This window comes from Oryx dammah, unplaced genomic scaffold (assembly GCF_014754425.2).
Source record: "Oryx dammah isolate SB20612 unplaced genomic scaffold, SCBI_Odam_1.1 HiC_scaffold_20, whole genome shotgun sequence".
Classification (NCBI taxonomy): Eukaryota; Metazoa; Chordata; class Mammalia; order Artiodactyla; family Bovidae; genus Oryx; species Oryx dammah.
The window spans coordinates 13,159,843-13,173,538 of NW_024070204.1; the positions used below are offsets into that span (position 1 = coordinate 13,159,843).

Below are 13,696 nucleotides of genomic sequence, written 5' to 3' on the forward strand. Positions count from 1 at the left end.
CCAAGGAACAGAGTTCCATTGGCTGTAAGGCAGGACTTTGAAATTTTTAACAAGGTGACTTTACCACGTGATCTGTCCCAAACATCTAAATTTAACTGCCTTTTCTGTCTTGTAGCTCAGGCCTAGCTTCCACCACCCAACCCCCCACGCCCACTCTGTAGCCCTTGATCTGCCACCTCTGCTTCAGGAGGGTGGCAGTGGGCCGGGCCCCAGGGGCAGAGGAGCTGAGGGTAGGGGGAGTGATGCCCTGGGGCGACCTGGTGGGAGTGGACAGGGTGGAGGCAGGAGGCCAGCCAGACCCTGGGGGTCTCCAGGAGAGTGAGCCTGAGCCTCAGGGCAAAAGGGCTATCAGTGTCATCACTCAAGTTTCCGGCTCTTCTGTGTCTTTTTAAGTTTTGTTTTCAAGTTTGTTTTTTTCTTTTTGGTTTCCTGTTTGAATTATTTCAGTTTTGGTACATTTTAGCGAATGGAAACAAAAAATTCTAAGTAGAATTTTACCACACAAAAAAAATCCAGGAGCTTTTAATTTTTTCAGTTGTAGTCAGTGGTCTTGTCGGTCACAGGTGGGATGCTAGCGTCCAGACGGCCACACTCTGGGCTGCAGGAGGCTCTGGCATCGTCACCTAAGGAGATTGCAGCTCCCTGGGTGTTCCTTCCGGGCGTGTGGAGGCGGGGAAATGGGGTCTCCGCAGGTGGTAATGCTGGGGATGGGGTTGTGGGGAACACGTGAGACCTAGTTCACCCACTTTCCAGCATCACAGAAATGCCCCATACTTTATATATTGACTCATTTTCAGCCACCACCCAGGTGGTCCAGCCCAAAAGTGTTAAAGAAATCTCATTTTTATCTCTTGATGAGCCTTAAAAAGGATCAAATCCATAGTTCCTGGCAGCACTTTTCTTCACTGCCAGACCCCCCTGCCCCGCCCCCCAGTTCCCCTTGTTTCTGACCCTTGTTCTCCCTCTGTTGATTATGTTGAAAGACTGAGTCCCTGATAGTGGAACTTCTTTTCCTGTTAGTCCGGGGGCTCCCCCCGAAAGCCAGCTCGTTTGTGAGGGTGCCGGGTAGTGGAAGGGAAGTGGGGCTGGCGGGTGCTGACTTCCGTCTGTCTGGCTGGCCCGGGGGATCCCAGGAAGAGTCCGACGGGGAAGATCTTATCCCCTCTCAGCTGCTTTTGGGGAAATGAGATGTGACTCACGAGATCGTCAAAGCTGTGATCATGATAATCTTCTGCTCGGCGCCTCGCTTGTGTTGTTCTCCTCTGTGTCTGTCATTTGGAGTTGTAATCCTGTTACAGGATAATTCTTTTTTTAAATTTTCTTTTTAAAGAGTCTATTTTCCACTTGCTGTAGCAGAGCTGATTAAGGGTCCACTCAGCTCTGTCCTTCAGAGCCAGGTAAGGGAGCGATACGGTGTCCAGCATGACCTTGCCTGGGTTTGGACTCCAGCTTTGCGGGTTATTTAATCTTTCTCTCCCTCGAAGTGTCCCCAGGTGATAAAATAATAATGAACATGGGCTGGGTACTTCCTGTGCACCTGACTGCGAGCTCAGCCTTCAACTGTCTAGCAGCTCCAAGAGGCGGGTATTACCAGGGTAATGGTAACAGTGCTCCCTGCATCCTGGCACTGGGGGTCCTGCCCTGCCCCCCGGGAACAGACACTTTGGGGCATGGAGTCCCCCACCCCATGTACAACAGGATCAGGGCAGGAGCAAATGAGACAATTCCTATGAAACACTTGCCACAGAGTCTGACACAAAGCTCAAATTGTAGCTCTTTTAATTAATTTAATTAAAAATCATACTTTTTCCTACTAAAACACTGTGTTTCGTCTCCTTTGACTGAGAAGCCGCATTCCTGATAATGTTTGCATATGAAGTTGTATGAACACCTCCGGTCGTCTCTAAGCTGCAGGCCCGAGTCCTGCTGGTGCCCACAGCAGCGCCCACGGTCCACTCCCTGGCCCTTCTTGGTCTGAGTTATTGACTGACACCTGTGGGTGCCCTGGGCCGAGTGAATACAAGGACTTTAGGCTGCTGTTCCCGTTTTTCCCGAGAAGGGGCTGTTTAGCCCTCACGTGATTTTTTTCTGATAAGTTGATCAGATCCTCCAAGTTTGGAGGCGGGGTTTGATTTTGAGGATTAGGGCAGGAGGCTAGGGAAGTCCAAGCGTGTGGGTGCAGGTGTGGGTGTGAGGAGACTGTAGTCTGCAGTGGGTCCCCATGGAGACCCTGGCAGCTGCTGAGAGGGCTCAGGCTCAGGAGAAGCCCCCGTTTCAGGGGTCTCAAATGCCCCAAGGGGCAGGGCAGTACCTTTTAAGAATGGAGTATGTTGGTTGGAGTCTGTGACCAATGAGAGCCGTGCCCAATGGAGGCTCTGGCCCAGGGCCTGAAAGCACTCCATGTCCACAGAAAACCAGGACGACCCAGTGGGATGTAGGCAGATGCTCTACCAGGGTCCTCAACTTCCAGGGTTTAATGCCTGAGGATCTGAGGTGGAGCTGATGTAATAACAGAAATACACTGCACAGTAAATGTGCTTGAATCATCCCCAAACCATCCCCTCTCCCTAGTCTGTGGAAAAAAAATTCTTCCATGAAACCTGGTACCAAAAAGGCTGGGGACCGCTGCTCTAAAAGGCTCTTCATGGAAGAAGAGAGGTGACTGTTACCGTGAGAAAAGCATCACCAGTCCTGGGCTTTCGGGAAACGGAGGCTCGTCTGTGGTGGGAGTGTTAACTGATGGTTTGCTTCGGGAGGCATTCTGGCAACATCTGTGACAGCTGAAAGTGTGCACACATCTGGACCCAGAGTTCCCTCTTCTAGAAATTATCCTAAAAGACACCATGAGTCCACAGGGCTGGTGGAGGGGAATGTTTGTAAGAGTGAAAAATGCGGAAACCATCCAAACGCTCATCAACCAGTCAGTGACTATGTGCACATACGATGATCCGCCTTTTTACTTGATGTTACATACACATCCTTTCAGAGGAATACCGTAGAGTTTTTAGTAAAAATCTTACCTTATAGGTGCAAATGCATTACAGCTTACATTTTGAAACAATTCATTAAAATTTTTCATAAATGCTGCTGCTGCTGCTAAGTCACTTCAGTCATGTCCGACTCTGTGCGACCCCATAGACGGCAGCCCACCAGGCTCCCCCGTCCCTGTGATTCTCCAGGCAAGAACACTGGAGTGGGTTGCCATTTCCTTCTCCAATGCATGAAAGTGAAAATTGATTAGCTGCTAATTATATATTTACTCTTGTCTAGTCATAAGTGTCTAGGCAAGAATAAATATATAATTAGCAGCTAATCAATTGTTCTGAACAGATACGCACCTGCTCTTGAAAATGTACTTGTCCATAGTTACTTGTTAGCTTGTTAGCATGGGGGAAACATCTTAAAGGGTATGTGATGTACCCTTTCTTTACTGAGAGTATATATATTTCCTTCTAGAGAATGTATATCAACTTTATTGCTTATGATTAAAATTGTAAATTCCAAATCCATGAGGCTTTGACTCCAGTTAATCATTGGACTCTTTTTTTACTAAGGGAGGGAACTGCTTCACAATGAACCCCAGGAGGTTTGGCGACTATCCAAAAGTTCTCTTCCTTATTTGTACTTCAGCATTTTACATCTTCGAACATAATACAATCAGGAATCTGTTGCAGATAGTAAAATATTGCCAAGTTCCCAGTTTGAGCTCTCCGGGCCAATGAATTATCCCTCTGGTCACATGAGGAATCATAGTGGACCCCGTAAGCTGCACACCTCTGTCCACGCACGTCTCTTCTAAGTGGCCCCCTTTCTGGAAACGATGTCCCTCTCCATGCCTGCAGTCTGAGCCTCGTCCTGTGCTCAGGTGATGCCCTGTGTCATGGCCCATCACGACCGAGGAATATCAGCATGGGCAGGGTGGAGGTGGCATGGCCTGAGGTCCCCGGGGTTAGGGCTGGGTGCTGAGCAGACCCCCTTGATCATTCTTGGATTTAACAGATCTTCTACACAGGGTGAGGCGCACTGTGCTGGTTCTTAACTAATTTCATTCCCTCGTTGTCCAGCGAGGTCAGTATTTTGACTTTCATTTTATAGTCAAGACAATCCAGGGTCAAAGAAGTGAAGGATCCCACTGTCACAGAGCTGAATAAGCAGGGGAAGACGGGTTTTATATTCAGCTTTGAGGGATTCTGAAACCTATGTTCTTTATGTTCCCTATTCCTCTTGAATTTTGTAGGACAAAGATATGTATGACACTGATTATTCAATATTTAGATTAAATTTTTAAATGCTCTAAAAATGTCTATCTAAATCAATGTTGACTCTTTACAGGTAAAATTATCCAGTGTATTTTCTTCCCCTTAAATAAAGCTGCTGCTGCTGCTAAGTCACTTCAGTCGTGTCTGACTCTGTGCGACCCCATAGACGGCTGCCCACCAGGCTCCCCTGTCCCTGGGATTCTCCAGGCAAGAACACTGGAGTGGGTTGCCATTGCCTTCTCCAGTGCATGAAAGTGAAAAGTAAAAGTGAAGTCGCTCAGTCGTGTCTGACTCTTCGCGACCCCATGGACTGCAGCCTGCCAGGCTCCTCCATCCATGGGATTTTCCAGGCAAAGAGTACTGGAGTGGGGTGCCATTGCCTTCTCCATTAAATAAAGCAGGCTTGTGTAATTGTACTTCATGATTTTTTTTTATTGAAGTCTAGTTGATTTACAGTGTTAATTTCTGCTGTACAGCAAAGTGAGTCAGTTATATACATATATACATACCTTTCTATATTCTTTTCCATTATGGTTTATCCCAGGATGTTGAGTATAGTTCCCTCTGTGCTATAGTATTATTATTACGTTTTTGTAGGAAATGACCAAGTTCACTCCTGGACACTAGTCACCAGCCAAGCCTTAGAGACCGCGTGGAGAGTGGTGAAGGGGTCGGTGGCCTTGGCAGCTTCGCTCCTGGCAGCCATCCTCTGCTACTTCAGAAGGCTGCATCTGCATTTAGGACACCGGCTGAAATGGTATGTGGCTCTGTCATCTTTAAATTTCAAAAATGCCCTCGCTGTTAAAAATAGAATTTTGATGTTACTATTTCCATTTATCTTTTAGGTGGATTGGATATCTGCAGAGAAGATTCAAAAGTAAATATTTTCACGCCTGTGTTTCCTTATTTTAAGAGGGTTCAAGAAGGGAAAGGGAAGGGAAAATTCACTGCCGTGTATTTTCGGTTTGGTTCAGGGAACCTCAGCGTGGAGGCGGAAGTTGATTTACTCAGTTATTGTGCAAGAGAGTGGAAAGGAGAGACACCCCATGCCAAGCTGATGAGGAAGGTGTGTGTCTGTTTATTCAGGTCGTGGTGGGTGGAGAATTTGTGTGTAAAAATCAGGAAACTTGCATTCCACTATGCTTTACCAAATATGGAACCAGAAACAACTGTGGCTGCAGTTAAAAGCCAAACAGCTGCTAGGCATCACCTTCAGACCTTTCACCTAGCACTGGGGCCTTCGAGGACTTGGGTAAATTAGGCCTGTAATTTCAGGACACTTGAGCATTGTACCCTCTTCAGCTCTCTCCTGGCCAGGGGTATTAAAACATCTGCAAGGGGCTTCCCTGGTGGTCCAGTGGCTAACACTCCCAGTGCAGGAGGCCTGGGTTCAATCCATGGTCAGGGAACTAGATCCCATATGGCACAACTAAAGATCCCACATGCTGCAACTAAGAGCCAGCGCAACCAAATAAAGATATATTTTTAATCTGCACATGCATTGGAGACTTCTGTCCTTGAAGGGATCAGGCGCCTTGACATAAAATATTTTGAGGGTTTTTTTAGAACTTTCCATCAGACCAGTCTTGGTAAATATCCCCAGCTGTGTTGTCCAACCTTGTCACTAGCAAAAGCCAAAAAAAGTCAAAAGGAAAAAGAAGTACTTTTCAATTACTCTTTAGCATGGACTTAAAAGTACATATAATAGTTTTTACTGCAGTCAGGTTGTAGCCATCCTCTCCCCACAATGACATTCCCTGACTCTGGGCTTCCAAGAAGTTATCAACTAAAATAGCATCACATGGACTCTGTACACACAAAAGCCACTTGAAAATTACACATGGTCACATTCATAACCCATACTGGTTCTGTTTCTGTTGTCCACTTTATTTGGGAGTAGTGCCTTGCTAATGCCATGAATTAGCTTCCTTTAGTCTCTTGTCCAGTGGAATTAAGAACAGCTTGTTCCTCTGGTGCCAATAGGCTTACGAGGAGCTGTTTTGGCGGCGGCATATTAAATGTGTTCGACAAGTCAGGAGAGACAACTATGATGCCCTGAGGTCGGTGCTGTTTCAGATCTTCAGCCGGGGCCTCGCTTTCCCATCCTGGATGAAAGAAAAAGATATCGTGAAGGTATGTTAGGTCCTCACGCTGGAAATTTGGCAAAAATCATGCTGATGGGAACTGCAACACAGAGTCTGGGGTCTTCTGCAGGTGGTTTTGTATTGTACACAAGGTGTCAGGAGATTGAAGATCCTTTAGCTCAGTCTGTCTCTCTTGCCAGTTTGCAAAGAAATCATCTCAGATAGTCGTACTCAATTTTGTTTGTAATGCCAGCATTTTTTCTTGAGAAGGGCGTCTGTCTTTTGTAAGTAAAGTCCTTTAATCCACTTTTCTGCTCTGGCTATTTGAGCATTGACAAGCACAGTGTGTAAGCGCCATCCCAAAGATGCCCTCATATCCCTTTTTTGTCAATCATCTCTCACCCCAGGCATCCACTGGTAGGTTTTCTGGGTCTTTAGTTTTGCCTTTTCCAGAATGTCAGAGAAATGGAGTGACCCATTGTGTAGGCTTTTGAATCTGCCCTTTTCACTTAGCACAATGCATTTGCAGATCGTCTGTGTTGTTCCATGGATCTGTAGTTCAGTGCTTTTATTGTTGAGTGGTGTTCCTTCATATGAATAAAAGACATCTTGTTTATCCATTCATGCTTAAGTTGAAGGATATGTGGATTGCTTCCAGTTTTTAACAGCCTTATGAATAAGGCTGTTACAAATATTCCAATTCAGGATTTTGTATGAATGTAAGTTTTCATTCCTTTTGGGTAAATACCTAGGAATGAGATTGCTGGGTCACATGACAGGCTTTTCTTTAGCTTTGTAAGAACCTGCCAAGTCTTTTCCTAAGCGGCTCTGCCATTTTGCCTTCCCGCCAATAACATGTGAGTTCCAGTTGTGCTACCTTCTCAGATTTTTTGTTTGCTTTTTAGCCATTCTAATAAGGATGCATTTGTATCACTGCTTTTGGTTTGCATTCCTCTAACAGGTAATGATATTGAACATCTTTTCAGGTGCTAATTTGCCACCCACATTGCCTCCTTGGAGAAGTCTTAGTTCAAATCCTTTGCCCATTTTTTTAAATTGAGTTTTGAGGGTTCTTTATATATTCTGAATACAAGTGCTTTATCAGATACGTCATTTGCAAAGATTTTTGCCCAACCAGTGCCTTTTTTTTTTTATGACGGTGCCAGGCAATATATTCTTGATGAATAACCTTAATTTTTATTTGAATGTAATATGCTTATTACATAAGTGTGAGCAAACTCTAGGAGATAGTGAAGGACAGGGAAACCTGGCATGCTGCAGTCCATGGGGTCACAAAGAGTCGGACATGACTTAGCGATTGAATGACAACAATATGCCTAACCACAGATGCACATTTAAGGATGGAGAAGCAAAGAAATATAAAGTATATGCATATATATAACTCCACACGGTCTATTTACTTAACATCTTTTACTTAGAGTTGTTTTATTGGTAGTTTAGTTTAATGTAGCAGTTGTCAAGTGTATGCTGTGTGCCAGCCCTGCTGCTAGTTGCTGAGGACAGAGAACATAGCGAAGACCCTGGGGTCCACAAGCTCAGCAGGGTGGAAGGTGGATCAGATGCTCACAATGGATCCGATTTTTATGCATGCCATGATCATATTTAATCCAACAAGAGTCCTGGAAAATGGATAGGATTGTCCTTCATTTGCGGTGGAGGATGTGCTAAGAGGTAACATAACTGGCGCTCGTTGAGTAACCTCTCGGCAGACCAGTGAAGAGCTAGGTTTGAACCACAGAAAGCATCCTTCTATAATCCATGTGTTCCCTGATGTAGTGGGTTGGCCAATTACTCTAGTGCTGTTTGGTTAAACATAATTTCTAAATGGATATACCTAGGAAGTCTGGGAAATGTTTTATGTAAAAAGATTATTTCTGTAGACATAGTGTTCATTCATGTTTTCATCTGTTGTGAAACTGTGAATCAAGAAGGTGATCCAAATCAATCCACAAATCTAAAAAGAGACTATGTTTTACTTAACTGCCATTACAATCTTTTACACTGATGAATTCTGAATGAGATCAGATTACCCGCTGTGCCATATTCCGAGCTGTGTGTCAGACACGGTGAGATACTGACCACTGTTGGCATCTACTTCCTTTTCAAGCTTCCTGAAAAACTGCTCTTTTCGCAAGGTTGTAATTGGATCCAGCAGTACAGTTTTGGTCCTGAGAAGTATACAGGTTCCAATGTGTTTGGAAAATTACGCAAATGTGTGGAATTACTGAAAACACAGGTGAGTCTCCAGGGGGAAAAAGACAAAGAATAAAAGCGTGCATCCCACACGCAGCCGCTTGCCTCCCGTGTCAGGCATGTCGCTGTGTGTCCCGTGAGAAGAAAGTGCAGGCAGAAACACTTGTTTAGTAACTGACCATTTCCTTTCCTGCTCTTCGTTCTCCTCCCAAATGATGATCGAGAGCAGTGTAATGATCGAGAGCAATGTTGTTCTACACGGTTGTTAGGTCAGTTACGACTAACTAGCCAGCCAACCTTAACGATCACATACTTTTGTTTTTCTAGAAAAATGTGGTGTGAGGTCCAAACAAGACAGTGGGAGATGCCCTTTAGAATGTACCCTGTTAGTAACTTGGGGAGAGCACAGATATTATCATTTGACTAAGAGTTTTTCCTGCTTTTTACTAGACACAGATTTTAGATTGTTGAAATGAGTCCTCCTTGGGAAATGCCATTTCAGTGCCACGGCTTTCTGATCTGTAAAACTAATAAAATGAGTAGTCTCAACCCTGTAATGTTATTATGAGGATTTAATGAGCAAATACCCATAGATTGCCTTATACTCCAGTGGTAAAGTGGTGAAGAATGCTAATTAGTACCCTTTGTCACTGGACTATCCTTTGTGTAATCTGACATCCTTAGAGGTAGCTTTCGGAGGCTGATTTCTTTAGTAGTCTACCTAGTAGGCAGTGTATTTTTGAAAAAATATCTAAACTACTTTGTTTTTGTAAAAGTAATCAATACTTAGGATTACAACAATCAGTGTCAAAAGATATGAAATGAAAAGTTAATGGGTCCCCTCATTAATCCCTGGTTTGTTTTACAAGTACTTTAAAGATTATGCAATGGTGTGTGTATTGACCTTTCCCTTCTAAGCTTCACTAAACATCTGTGTTTTTAGTGGACTGAATTTAGTGGAATTAAAGATTATCACAAGAGAGGAAGTATGTGCAACATCCTTTTTTCTGATGCTCTCCTGGAATGTAAACTTTACGAAGCCCTGAAGTTCATCATGCTCTATCAAGTCACCGAGGTTTATGAACAAATGAAGACCAAAAAGGCCATCCCCAGTCTTTTTCGACTCCTGTTTACCCGGGAAACCTCATCTGACCCCTTGAGCTTCATGATGAATCACCTGAACTCTGTCGGTGACACGTGTGGACTGGAGCAGGTAAACGGGGCAGAAGAATAGTGTGTCTGATGAAGGACAGTGCTGGCAATACTTCAGCATGTAGGTGATTGCAGTTTACTGTCGGCAGTGATAAAACCCACTGCAAAGAGTGGCATGCGTGCTGAGTAGCTTCAGTCATGTCCGACTCTGTGCAACTCCATGGACTGTGGCCCACGAGGCTCCTCTGTCCATGGAATTCTCCAGGCAAGAATACTGGAGAGGGTCGCCATTGCCTCCTGCAGGAATCTTCCTGGACCCGGATCGAACCTGGGTCTCATGCATTGGCAGGCGGATTCTTTACCACTGAGCCACCCGGGAATCCCGCAAAGAGGTGGCGGGTGGGTATCACCGCCCTCCAGTCAGGAAGAGTGATACAAGCCTTCCTGCCCCACACCAGCTGCTGTGTCTTTGCAATCCGGTGGCCAGCCAGCAGCAGTGCCAGGCACCTGTCTGACCTTCACACTGCCTCTCAGGTGGGAACAGGCTCTCCCACTATAGAGGTTACCTGGCAGAAAGTCCAGGTGCGAACTGAGATAACATTTGAGAAAGCATGTGGTTACTTAGTGCAGGTAAAGAGAAGTTATTGAAACTTTGAAAGTCCAGACAATGCTTTTCTATGTCCATAGCAAAGGGGCTTTGTTTTGCTTTGCTTTCCTAGGAGGTACTCAAAAGTACCTGACATTTTAATAAAAATTAATTCATTTAAAATGATTTTTTTAAAAAACGTTGGAAAACAGGATAACTCTTATTGCAAGCATTCCTTTATATTTTTTCCAAACAGCTTGCCCTGTGATCCCCCTACAGAGACCTTTCTCTGTTTGTCCCCTGCCTTCCACGCAGACGTCTTCCATGTCTGTCCCCAATTCCACACCCACGCATGGTTCACATGTGGGTCTGGCCACGAGCCCATCATGTCACGAGCTGCAGAACACTCTCCCTCCGCTGGGGGGGAAGGCGGGCATTTGGGAATGTGCACCCGTGACCTTTCTTTCATCTCCTCCCCACAGATTGATATGTTTATACTCGGATACTCCCTGGAAGTAAAGATAAAAGTGTTCAGACTGTTCAAGTTTAACTCCAGAGACTTTGAAGTCTGCTACCCAGAGGAGTCGCTCAGGGAGTGGCCGGAGATCTCCCTGCTGACCGAGAACGACCGCCACTACCACATTCCTGTCTTTTAAGTCAGGCTGGACTGGGCACCAGCTCTCGCCAGTGACAGAAGTCACCCTTGCAAATAATGTTTCTAGAAAACCAAAGCTGGTATTGCTGCCCGGGAAGGAGCCGGGACCTCCCTCTCCAGGAGCACAAGTACCCTGGACAGGGGACCCCCACGGTGCCTTTCCTCTGTTCTCACTGGTTTCCTCCAGCACAGCTGCACTAACGGGTTTGTGGGCTGGTGGTTTGACCTTGTTGGTGAAGACTCTGGTCACTTCACAGACAATAGGGCACAAGGACATTTAGTTTGAACAAGAACAACAACAGGAAAAAAGTGAGAACAGGACCACGGGAGAAGGACTAAAGGGAAGGAATGTCTTTGGCTGTAACCTTTATGTTCTTCCTTCGGAATCTTATCTTTGACTGATTTGGGATCTTCATAAACACGGCCTTATTTTATAAGCATTACCTTCCCAGGAATCTCTGTGGTATATTGATTTTCCAGAACCCTTTGATTAACTTTAAAATTGTGCGTGTGTGTGTTTATACTCACATGCACATATGCATGTATAGTTTTATATATACATATCTAAACACGTACATACACATAGCCACTACTTTGTAATGTTGTACAATTTGTTTTATATCTCTTTACTTTTTTTTTTTTTAAACTGTTGCATCTGGCCAGTTTAATATGTTTTATATAGACCAAAAAGAGACATTCTACAGATTAAGGCATCTGAATGACAATTATGGAACTGTCACAAAAATATTAAACTGGTGTATTTAACATGTATTTACATGTGTATTTAATTCGTGTAGGTAAAAATTATGCTTGCCCTCCCCCTACCCGCCCCCCGCCCCCAGCCCCCGGCCCGTATCTGTATTCTAATCCCGGAAACCTGTGAATAGGTTGGGTTAAACGACAAAGGAGAATAAGATTGCAGGTGGAACTAAGGTACTAATCCACTAACTTTGAAATAGAGAGAGTGGTGTGGGTTCTCCAGTTGGGCCCAGCATAATCACGAGGATCTTTAAAGTAGAAGAGGGGACTTGGGAGAGTATCAGTCAGGAGGAGATGGGAGGAAGCGACGAACGGTGAGACAGAGACGGACGCAAGGCAGCCGGTTTTGTTCATTGCAGCAGCTACAAGGAGGACATCACTGCAGTTACATGAAGGAGCCACAAGCCGAAGACCGTGGGCAGCCTCTGGAAGCTAGAAAAGGCCAGAGAACATGTTCTCCCCTAGAGCCTCAGGCAGCAACAAGGCCCTGCCAACACTTTGATTTAGCCCCGTGGAACCCGTGTCAGGCCTCTAACCTAGAGACCTGTGAGATGATAAACGTGTTGTTAAGTTGCTAAGTTTGTGGTTTGTGTTACAGCAACCGTAGACAACTAACATACTCAGGCTCACTAACTTCTGGTCATCTCTATTTTGGAAATATTTTTCCAGTTTATTTTGGCAGTCTTTATTTTGGAGGTACTTTGCTAGTCCCATTTTGTATTTTGGCAAATACAAAGTAACTTTAAAAATCCTAGCTAATGGGATACTATTGCAAAGTTACAAACCCCTTCTAAGAATGACTTACTTATTAACATGTTTGATGCTAATGTTTTCTCATGTTTCCATATGTTTACTGTAAATAAAAAGGAGGTATGTTAAATGCTGCAGTCTGTGAAACTAACATTTAGGTTCTTCTGTAATGGGGACACTCACTTGCATTTACCACATAAGCCAGTGTTGGGCCTGCTGCCATTTTGTCCTCTGGGTGAAGAGCTGAAGAGTTTCAAGCTCAGACCCAGGGGCTTTGCAATACCTTGAGAGCCACACGAAGCAGGATCTCTACAGCCTTTCTTGATCTCTACAGCCCTTGCCTGCAACTATGGGTTTTCATAACCCTTGGGTTTCCCTGGTGGCTCAGTTGGTAAAGAATCTGCCCGCAATTCAGGAGACCTGGGTTTGATCCCTGGGTCGGGACGATCCCCTGGAGGAAGGCATGGCAACCCACTCCAGTATTCTTGTCTGGAGAATCCCCATGGACAGAGGAGCCTGGTGGGCTACAGTCCACGCAGTCACAGAGTCTGACATGACTGAAGCAACTTAGCATGGCACGGGCAGCTTATAACTTGTCACGTTATCAGCCCATGATGTTTATCCTTAACCGTGCTGGGGGATGGGGCAGGGTGGGAAAAGGATTCTTTAAATAGAGGGGCAAGACCAAATTGTGAAAACATTTAAATATGATAATAATGAAAGTAAAAAATAAGACTCTTCAGTAGTTGCTGTGTTTGGGGGAAAACATCAAACCAGAAGATTTTAGGGGACGAGGTGTTGGGTGTTTTTGTTTTTAATTCAGTTGTATGATGAATGTAACAAACTAATTAGAAGGAACTACATATAAATTAGCACCATTTTTAAATGCTAGATCCCTGGGTCAGAAAGATCCCCTGGAGAAGGAAATGGCAACCCACTCCAGTATTCTTGCCTGGGAAATCCCATGGACAGAGGAGCCTGACGGGCTACAGTCCATGGGGTCACAGAAGAGTCAGACACGACTTAGAGGTTAAACAACAACAGCTTATTTAAACATGGGATGTGTTCTAAGAAGCATTCCTGAAGCACAGAAATATTGTTCCACTGAAATAGCCTTTTTGTAAACAAAGAATATTTCTTGCTTCTAACTTCTAAAACCTCAGATGGAACATCTAGATAGAACCAAATACCGGTTGGTAGTTAAAACTAAGAGTATAGTGTTATACTCTTCTGTTTT

At 44.7% G+C, this 13,696-nt stretch overlaps 1 protein-coding gene across 1 annotated transcript in view; it reads left to right on the forward strand.

Annotated features, from left to right (window-relative positions):
* Window positions 1-12,589, forward strand: part of OTULINL (OTU deubiquitinase with linear linkage specificity like) — a 29,968-nt gene extending 17,379 nt beyond the window's left edge. The window contains exons 2-8 of the mRNA XM_040262250.1: window positions 4,857-5,016; window positions 5,105-5,136; window positions 5,234-5,325; window positions 6,243-6,392; window positions 8,472-8,600; window positions 9,501-9,770; window positions 10,778-12,589. Of these exons, the coding sequence (XP_040118184.1) occupies window positions 4,857-5,016; window positions 5,105-5,136; window positions 5,234-5,325; window positions 6,243-6,392; window positions 8,472-8,600; window positions 9,501-9,770; window positions 10,778-10,951 (1,007 nt within the window). The 3' untranslated portion in view covers window positions 10,952-12,589. The remainder of the gene's footprint in view (window positions 1-4,856; window positions 5,017-5,104; window positions 5,137-5,233; window positions 5,326-6,242; window positions 6,393-8,471; window positions 8,601-9,500; window positions 9,771-10,777) is intronic.
* Window positions 12,590-13,696: the final 1,107 nt, after the last annotated feature.